This window comes from Xenopus laevis, chromosome 3L (genome assembly GCF_017654675.1).
Source record: "Xenopus laevis strain J_2021 chromosome 3L, Xenopus_laevis_v10.1, whole genome shotgun sequence".
Lineage (NCBI taxonomy): Eukaryota > Metazoa > Chordata > Amphibia > Anura > Pipidae > Xenopus > Xenopus laevis.
The window spans coordinates 148,372,406-148,382,486 of record NC_054375.1 but is presented as its reverse complement, the minus strand read 5'-3'; the positions used below and the strand labels follow the sequence as shown (position 1 = coordinate 148,382,486).

At 41.6% G+C, this 10,081-nt stretch overlaps 1 protein-coding gene across 1 annotated transcript; it reads left to right on the top strand.

The window, feature by feature from the left end:
• The first annotated feature begins 1,447 nt into the window (after nucleotides 1-1,447).
• tmed1.L (transmembrane p24 trafficking protein 1 L homeolog) lies at nucleotides 1,448-9,462 on the top strand. The gene is made up of 4 exons (XM_018251322.2): nucleotides 1,448-1,816; nucleotides 7,690-7,787; nucleotides 7,901-8,084; nucleotides 8,191-9,462. Exons 1-4 carry the CDS (start codon nucleotides 1,463-1,465, stop codon nucleotides 8,407-8,409), a joined length of 855 nt encoding a protein of 284 aa, XP_018106811.1. The 5' UTR covers nucleotides 1,448-1,462; the 3' UTR covers nucleotides 8,410-9,462.
• Nucleotides 9,463-10,081: the final 619 nt, after the last annotated feature.

The window sequence follows — 10,081 nt, the reverse complement described above, 5'->3', positions numbered from 1 at the left end:
AACTAACTTAAAGGTGAAGATCCCCTTTATCAAGTAGGAAGGCTAATAAAGCATATGTCATAATAATATGAATATCAAATGGACATCTGTGGGCAACTGCAATGAACCTGAACTTTTTATGAACAAGAGCTGGAACTGTCCAGTTGGGACCAATCCCCTGTCTTGTTTATTAGTGTCTGGGCTGGTATTACAAATTAAAAAGGCAATGTACTTAGCAGAAAATGTGTAATCCCTGGTTGATTTACCTTTTGCCTGCCTCTAGTAAAATGTATATGTGATGCCAATGTAACTATGTCTAAAAAGGTGCTATTTGGGGTAGCTGGGGGAAAGGGGTCCCAGTAAGGACCAGTGGGGTGTAAGGAAATATAGGGTAGGGGGCCCATTGATGCAATGTTACCTCACACATAGCTAATATACCTCCCAAATAGATAATATACCTCCCCAATAGCTAATACACCTCCCAAATAGCTAATACACCTCCCAAATAGCAAATAGACCTCCCAAATAGCTTATACCTAACAATAGCTAATACACCTGAGAAATAACTAATATACCTCACAAATAGCTAGTAAACCACACACATAGCTAATATACCTCACATATAGCTAATACACATCCCACATATCTAATACATCTCCCAAATAACTAATACACCTCACAAATAGCCAATATACCTCACAAGTAGTGAATATACCTCACAAATAGTGAATTTACCTCACAAATAACTAATACACCTCCCAAATAACGAATACACCTCACAAATAGCCAATATACCTCACAATTAGTGAATATCAGGGGCGTAACTATAGAGGAAGCAGACCCTGCGACTGCAGGGGGCCCAGGAGGTATAGGGGCCCCACGAGGCCCTAATTCATATACAATTTCAATAAATACTGGAGAAACAAGTCAACCTCTAAACATTTTAGGGGCCTGAAAAATAATTTGCTGTGGGGCCCAGTAATATCTAGTTACGCCACTGGTGAATATACCTCACAAATAGTGAATTTACCTCCAGCATAGCTAATACACCTCCCAAATAACTAATATACCTCACAAATAACTAATATACGTCACAAATAGCTAATGCACCTCACATATAGCTAATATACCTCACAAATAGCAGATACACCTCCCAAATAACTAATATACCTCCCAATTAGCTAATATACTTCACAAATAGTTAATACACAACACAAATAGCTAATACAGCTCCCAAATAACTAATATTCCTCACACAAATAACTAATATACCTCACACAAATAATGTCATATAGACGTCCCTATATGTGGAGCTCACTGGTGTCACTTATTGTCACATGACCCACAGAAATCTGAATTGTTTTCCTTCATTTATTGTTTTCAGAGCCATAACTGTGTGTAATGCCCTGTCCCAAATGCCTATAGCCTGAGGCGGCTGAGGTGCTGCCTCTGTGATTGGTCCAGGTCAGCTTCTTGCCCTTACATGGCGGCGAGCCGAAAGGCGGTGCTTAGTAGTAAGGCAGCCAATGAGAAACGGAATAACTTCGGAACGGTCACGTCTTCCACCAATGCGGCGGCAAGTTTGCAATCCCCGATGTGCGCAGGAGCCAATGAGAGCGCGAGGCAATGCCTGCGGAAGCGGAGTCGGTGTTGGAAGGGTCACGTATACGCCTCCATGGCTTGGCCGAGCAGCTTCTTATTTCTTGTGCTTTCGCTGGCGGCCGCCGTTGCTGTTCAGCCTCAGGACACCGAGCTCACGTTCCTGCTGCCGGCGGGGAGACAAGAATGTTTCTACCAGAGCACGTTGTACAATGGCAGTATGGAGATAGAGTATCAGGTAATTGAACTCCCCTCACAACTTACCTGCTGACTGGAACTTATTGGCAACGGCCTCTGGATATCTGCTGCTGGGAACTAAATCTTTCTCTACCTCTGTATGTTTTTATTTATTTGTTTTTTTATTCAGCAGCTCTTCTGTTTGCAGTGTCAGCAATCTGGTTGCTAAGGTCCAAATTCCCCTAGCAACAATGCATTGATTTGAATAAGAGACTGGGATATGAATAGGAGAGGCCTGAATAGAAAGATGAGTAATAAAAAGAAACAATAACAAAAATGTGTAGCCTTACAGAGTATTTGTTTTTTTAGATGGGGTCAGTGACCCCCCTTTGAAAGCTGGAAAGAGTCAGTAGAAGAAGAAGAAGGCAATTCAATCAAAAACTCTAAATAAAAAATTGAAAAGTTGCTTAGACTTAGCCTTTCTATAACACACTTTTAGATATTTAAATCTGAATGTGCAAATTAGCGTTTGGGGTTCAGCTTGATATTTGGGCAAATTCAAAAATGATGGATTCGGAGCTTTCCTAATTTTCTCCTCTTTGCAGTGTGATTTTAAACAAAATAGTTGCATAGTGGCACGTGTTAAATCACGCACGAGTTGTGGTACGCGTTTTGTCCCGTTGCATTTGTGTTTTGACTTGGTCCTTGGGCAGAGGAAGAAGCAAGTTAAAGGCATGTTCTACATAGATTCCTTCATAGTATCACAGGCTAATTCCATGTATAATATCCTAGAACACATGACAGGATAAATACAGGGCCAATTCCATGTATAATACTCCAGAACACATCCCAGGATAAATACAGTACCAATTCCATGTATAATACTCCAGAACACATGGCAGGATAAATACAGTACCAATTCCATGTGTAATACCCCAGAACACACAGCAGGATAAATACAGTGCCAATTCCATGTATAATACCCCAGAACACACAGCAGGATAAATACAGTACCAATTCCATGTATAATACACCAGAACACACGGCAGGATAAATACAGTGCCAATTCCATGTATAATACCGCAGAACACACAGCAGGATAAATACAGTACCAATTCCATGTATAATACCCCAGAACACACAGCAGGATAAATACAGTGCCAATTCCATGTATAATACCGCAGAACACACAGCAGGATAAATACAGTACCAATTCCATGTATAATACACCAGAACACACAGCGGGATAAATACAGGGCCAATTCCATGTATAATACCCCAGAACACACAGCAGGATAAATACAGGGCCAATTCCATGTATAATACCCCAGATTCCATGTATAATACCCCAGAACACACAACTGGATAAATACAGTGCCAATTCCATGTATAATACCCCAGAACACACAACTGGATAAATACAGTGCCAATTCCATGTATAATACCGCAGAACACACAGCAGGATAAATACAGTACCAATTCCATGTATAATACACCAGAACACACAGCGGGATAAATACAGGGCCAATTCCATGTATAATACCCCAGAACACACAGCAGGATAAATACAGGGCCAATTCCATGTATAATACCCCAGAACACACAGCAGGATAAATACAGTACCAATTCCATGTATAATACCCCAGAACACACGGCAGGATAAATACAGTACCAATTCCATGTATAATACCCCAGAACACACAACAGGATAAATACAGTACCAATTCCATGTATAATACCCCAGAACACACAGCAGGATAAATACAGTGCCAATTCCATGTATAATACCCCAGAACACACCGCAGGATAAATACAGTGCCAATTCCATGTATAATACCCCAGAACACACCGCAGGATAAATACAGTACCAATTCCATGTATAATACCCCAGAACACACCGCAGGATAAATACAGTACCAATTCCATGTATAATACCCCAGAACACACAGCAGGATAAATACAGTACCAATTCCATGTATAATACCCCAGAACACACCGCAGGATAAATACAGTGCCAATTCCATGTATAATACCGCAGAACACACAGCAGGATAAATACAGTGCCAATTCCATGTATAATACCCCAGAACACACCGCAGGATAAATACAGTGGCAATTCCATGTATAATACCCCAGAACACACAGCAGGATAAATACAGTGGCAATTCCATGTATAATACCCCAGAACACACAGCAGGATAAATACAGTGCCAATTCCATGTATAATACCCCAGAACACACCGCAGGATAAATACAGTGCCAATTCCATGTATAATACCCCAGAACACACAGCAGGATAAATACAGTGGCAATTCCATGTATAATACCCCAGAACACACAGCAGGATAAATACAGTGCCAATTCCATGTATAATACCCCAGAACACACCGCAGGATAAATACAGTACCAATTCCATGTATAATACCCCAGAACACACCGCAGGATAAATACAGTACCAATTCCATGTATAATACCCCAGAACACACTGCAGGATAAATACAGTGCCAATTCCATGTATAATACCCCAGAACACATCAGGATAAATACAGTGCCAATTCCATGTATAACACCCCAGAACACATCAGGATAAATACAGTGCCAATTCCATGTATAATACCCCAGAACATACCGCAGGATAAATACAGTGCCAATTCCATGTATAATACCCCAGAACACATCAGGATAAATACAGTGCCAATTCCATGTATAACACCCCAGAACACATGGCAGGATAAATACAGTGGCAATTCCATATATAAAACCCCAGAACACACAGCAGGATAAATACAGTGCCAATTCCATGTATAATACCCCAGAACACATCAGGATAAATACAGTGCCAATTCCATGTATAATACCCCAGAACACACAGCAGGATAAATACAGTGCCAATTCCATGTATAATACCCCAGAACACACAGCAGGATAAATACAGTGCCAATTCCATGTATAATACCCCAGAACACACGGCAGGATAAATATAGTGGCAATTCCATGTATAAAACCCCAGAACACACAGCAGGATAAATACAGTGCCAATTCCATGTATAATACCCCAGAACACACAGCAGGATAAATACAGTGCCAATTCCATGTATAATACCCCAGAACACACGGCAGGATAAATACAGTGGCAATTCCATGTATAATACCCCAGAACACACAGCAGGATAAATACAGTGCCAATTCCATGTATAATACCCCAGAACACACGGCAGGATAAATACAGTGGCAATTCCATGTATAATACCCCAGAACACACAGCAGGATAAATACAGTGCCAATTCCATGTATAATACCCCAGAACACACAGCAGGATAAATACAGTGCCAATTCCATGTATAATACCCCAGAACACACGGCAGGATAAATACAGTGCCAATTCCATGTATAATACCCCAGAACACACGGCAGGATAAATACAGTGCCAATTCCATGTATAATACCCCAGAACACACAGCAGGATAAATACAGTGCATGTATTCATGTATAATACACAAAAGCCATGAATATCCTGTAAATTAAATCCTTATAAACGGTGAGTTCTGATGTCATCAGTTATAAACGGTGAGTTCTGATGTTATTTCTGTCACACAACTCACTGAAATTTGTGTATTATAATAAATAAAGTACCCCCTGTTGCAAAATATGAGGATATTAGAAGTCACCTTGGAGTCCCATGACCTGTATAAAAACACTCGGCCTTCCGCCTCGTGTTTTTATATGGTCATGAAACTCCTCAGTAACTTATAATATCCTTATATTTTACAAGAGGGGGTACTTTATTCACTATATAATATCCCCAGCTTGAGTTATGGGTACAACCCACTAAGGGAATCCTGGAATTTCTGGCAGTTCCAGGGTGACAATTATATGGCGCACAAGTGAGTGTTAAGCCGTGACACGCTCTTGTGAACCTCAGTGAATGGAGCTCAGTGATCCTTGCACGAGTAAGATTTAGTGAGCTTGGATTTGATTACGGTTAACTGGCTGTGTATTGTGTTCTACCATAACCATGCTAATGTCGGTCATTGCTGTGTGCTTTTAAGTCACACCAACTGCTTTTGAAAACAGAATTTAAAAGGGTAAAAAAATAACCTTTTTTCCCGAGGACAGAAACTGTCATTGTAATCAAATTTCCAAAATACATCAGTTCTGTTTTCTTAGTGGTTTTAATGTTGGGTCTAAATGTACTTGCTATATGTTTGTGTGCAGTGTGTCTCTGCACTTTACTCTTAGGCTAGGGGCAGAAATCAGCCTGCCGACCGCTAGCCGAATCTTCTTGTCTGCCCGTGTTCAGAAGCCTTGTGTCAGCTCCGGAGCAAACAAACTTGGCAGATTTAGTCTCGAAATGCAAAGACTTTAATCTTTTCACCAAATTCTGCCAAGTCTGTTGGCGCTGGAGCAATCAGATAAGAAGTGGCTAGTGGTCGGGGCTGAAATCAGCCTGAGGATGTTGGCAGGCTGATGTCTGGCCTAGCCAGCGACAAATCTTCTCTTCTTCAGGCAACTAATCTCCCAGAAATGCCATCCCGTCGGCAAGAATACGAATTGTCGGCGGGATGGCATACAAATTGCTTCATGAGGCAACTTTGGAAATGTATGCCATGCCGCAGGCGATTCTTATTTTTGCCAGCGGGAGGGCAATTGGGGAGATTAGGTGCCAGAAGTAGGGGAGATTTGTCGCTGGGTGACTAATAGCCCCATTTGCCACCACCCTTAAAGGACAAGGAAAGTTTAAGTGTAGCTCATTTGAAAGGCGTACCTCTAGTCTTTATTGTAGTGCCGTTAGATGTCCTGCATTTCCAGTCCATAATCTATTCAAATGCCACAGTTTAGAAAATAGCGCTCACTTGAAGAAAAAGAATCCCATCATGCCACTCTCCTTCACCAAGACCAGGAGCATGCAGACAGTGCAGTATTCGTATCCGCGCATGCGTAAAATAAAAAACCTTCATGAACGCGATTCGTATTGCCTGAGCAGGAGTGTGCAAGACTATTTTTGTGCATGCACATAACAGTTGCGACACCTATTTTCTATGATGTCTAAAAAGGAAAAATGGTGCCTGTGACGGAGCGGTCAAAGAGAACGCACCGCTAGTGAAATGTTCAGTTTTTTTGCAGAAAAAAAACCTAGAGATCAGCTAGAGCAAGGGGGGCTGAATTAAATATTAGGGAATTAGGCTGTATGGTTTCCTTATCCTTTAAAGAGATTCTGTCATGATTTTTATGATGTAGTTTTTATTTCTAAATTACACTGTTTACACTGCAAATAATTCACTATATAATATAAAATGTCATTCCTGAACCAGCAAGTGTATTTTCTTAGTTGTAATATTGGTGTGTAGGTGCATCTCAGGTCATTTTGCCTGGTCATGTGATTTCAGAAAGAGCCAGCACTTTAGGATGGAACTGCTTTCTGGCAGGCTGTTGTTTCTCCTACTCAATGTAACTGAATGTGTCTCAGTGGGACCTGGATTTTACTATTGAGTGCTGTTCTTAGATCTACCAGGCAGCTGTTATCTTGTGTTAGGGAGCTGTTATCTGGTTACCTTCCCATTGTTCTGTTGTTAGGCTGCTGGGGGGAAAGGGATGGGGTGATATCACTCCAACTTGCAGTACAGCAGTAAAGAGTGACTGAAGTTTATCAGAGCACAAGTCACATGACTGGGGGCAGCTGAGAAACTGACAATATGTCTAGCTTGCTTCCGAGCCTGGAATTCAAAAATAAGCACCTGCTTTGAGGTCACTGGGAGAAACATCCAAGGGGTCGGAGAGCAACATGTTACTCTCAAGCTACTGTTTGGGGATCACTGGTCTAGAGAGACCAAACCCTCCCAGTTATGAAAAGGAGAACTTTGTTCCAGAATTGGTGACACTTTATATGACCCAGAGTGTTAAGTACTGAGTCCAAGTCTCTTCTCTCTTGGGCAGGTGATCGGTGGCGCTGGCCTAGATGTGGACTTCTCAGTCACAACTCCGTCGGGGATCTTGCTTATCATGGAGAGACGGAGATCAGACGGTGTACATACGTGAGTGGTGGCCACACACACACATCCTAGAAAGGCCTTCTCCATAATTATCCTCGCTTGCTGACACGTACTGGGGATGTTCATAACTTACTCTCCCATGGTGTCTTTTGCAGGGTGGAGCCGACCGATGCTGGGGACTACATGATCTGTTTCGATAACTCCTTCAGCACCATCTCGGAGAAACTGGTTTTCTTTGAGCTGATATTTGACAATCAGCAGGGGGATGAGGATCCTGACAGCTGGGCGGACGTTGTAGAACCTGATGAGCTTCTAGACATAAAGCTGGAGGACATTAAGGTGAGATACTGGCCCAACTGGCTTGGAGTTGTCATGTGTTGTTAGATCCAGGGGTTGATACATTAATGCTTTAAGTTTCAATCCCTTTATGCTCTTCCTCTCCTAGGAGTCCATAGAGAGTGTGAAGTCCAGGCTGGAGCGCAGTATCCAAATGCAGACGGTACTTCGTGCCTTCGAGGCACGAGACCGGAACCTCCAGGACAGTAACCTCGAGAGAGTAAACTTCTGGTCGGCCATAAACGTAGGCGTACTGGTGACAGTGGCCTTCCTCCAGGTGTACATGTTGAAAAGCCTCTTCGACGACAAGCGCAAGATCCGGACTTAATGCTTGTGGTGTCTCCGAGCGGGAGCCAAACACCGGCCCTTCCGCCTCGTCGGCACCTTTGAAGTCTTCCGTTCAACTTTGAGGACATTGGATGAAACACCTCCCATGATCGTGGATATGATTTTCTGGGAAGCACTGTACAACTTTTTAGAACAAATTTATCAAATGGGTGGAAATCCATTTTTTTTTTTTTGTAGCAGAGATCTTAAAGCAATAATGACGTGTAATTATCCTGTTTACCTGAACACCTTAGATTGATGTCCGACCTATCAGTCCCACAACACAGCCAGTACTGTAGCAGCAGAAAGCTCATATATATATATATATATATATATATATATATATATATATCTATATATCTATATATATATATATATATATGTGTCTGTACCCCCAGATTCGCCACTTTCAGGGAAAATACAGTAGTAACAGCTTTCCAGGAACTGCTCGGTCCTGTTCTGGCTCTGGATCAGAGGCTCTTCTTTAATAGACTTGGTGCAAGTGTAACGCTATTACACAGAGCCTGAAAGGCAGCACCAGGATTGCAATAAAAGACACAATTCAGTTAAAGGGATGGTACAACGGGACTTCTGCCTCATTGAGATGCTCACAGAGGCTGGGGACTCAGTAAGGAGCCAAAGATGAATGGGGTCAATGCTGGTTTGGGCTTCTTCCCAAAAGTTCCCTACAACAGCAGCAAAGCGGCTTTTTGGAGAGAAAAGTCATGTGCCTACACATTTCCCAACCAGTTGTTTTCTTCTCTTTCTGCACTGCCTTACTGACACTGGGGTCGTTCAGAAACCCATGGCAACCAATCAGATATCTGCTTTTATTGTTCTACCTGCAGCTGTTTTTTTAAAAAAAAAAAAAAAAAAAAGGCTTATCATTGATTGGTTGCCCAGGTGCAGATTTAGCCAGGGTTTAGAAGTGACCCCTATTGGTTTCCAAGCACAATAAATAGACATGGTCTCAGACTTGCTATTCATGGACCAATAATATCTGCCAACTTGGCTTCTCTAGGCTGAGTCTGCAGGTGATTGGTCAGTGTATGAGGCCTGCTGGTCTGCCCAGCTAAAGGGGAACTATTGCGAAAATGTAATATAAGCTTCATCATACTGAAATAAGAAACTTTCTATATACAATCCGTTAAAGATTGTGTAAGGTTTCTGAAATAATCAAGTTTATCTTCACTATTCCTCTCTCAGCATCTGTTTCTCTTCATTCTCTCTTCATTCAGCAGTTCGGTGTCAGATATTCATTGACAGTTAGATCCAATATATCTTATAGGGGGGCTCCTTTTGCCTAGAAGATGTATTAGAGCTCACTCTATTAAACTCACCAGACATCATGTCTCTCTACATGCAGGATTTGTGCAAAAGGCAGTTATTTTGTTAGATTTAGTTTGTACTGGAATCAGTTGAGTGATCTCTAATACATCTGCTAGGAAAGGAAGCCCCCCTATAAGATATATTGGATCTAACTGTCAATGAATATCTGACACCCAACTGCTGCATGAAGAGAGAATGAAGAGAAACAGATGCTGAGAGAGGGATAGTGAACATAAACTTGATTATTTAAGAAAATGCTGAATTTTTAATTGTTTTTAGAAAGTTTCTTATTTCAGTATGAGGAAGCTTATATTAAATTTTCATTTTCACGATAGTTCCCCTTT

What these genes read in the sequence shown, in the direction of transcription:
- tmed1.L (XM_018251322.2), top strand. Translation starts at nt 1,463, where the DNA reads ATGGCGGCGAGCCGAAAGGCGGTGCTTAGTAGTAAGGCAGCCAATGAG. An exon ending in GTATGGAGATAGAGTATCAG is followed by an intron (nt 1,817 to 7,689) that starts GTAATTGAACTC and finishes TCTCTTGGGCAG; the next exon opens with GTGATCGGTGGCGCTGGCCT. An exon ending in AGATCAGACGGTGTACATAC is followed by an intron (nt 7,788 to 7,900) that starts GTGAGTGGTGGC and finishes TGTCTTTTGCAG; the next exon opens with GGTGGAGCCGACCGATGCTG.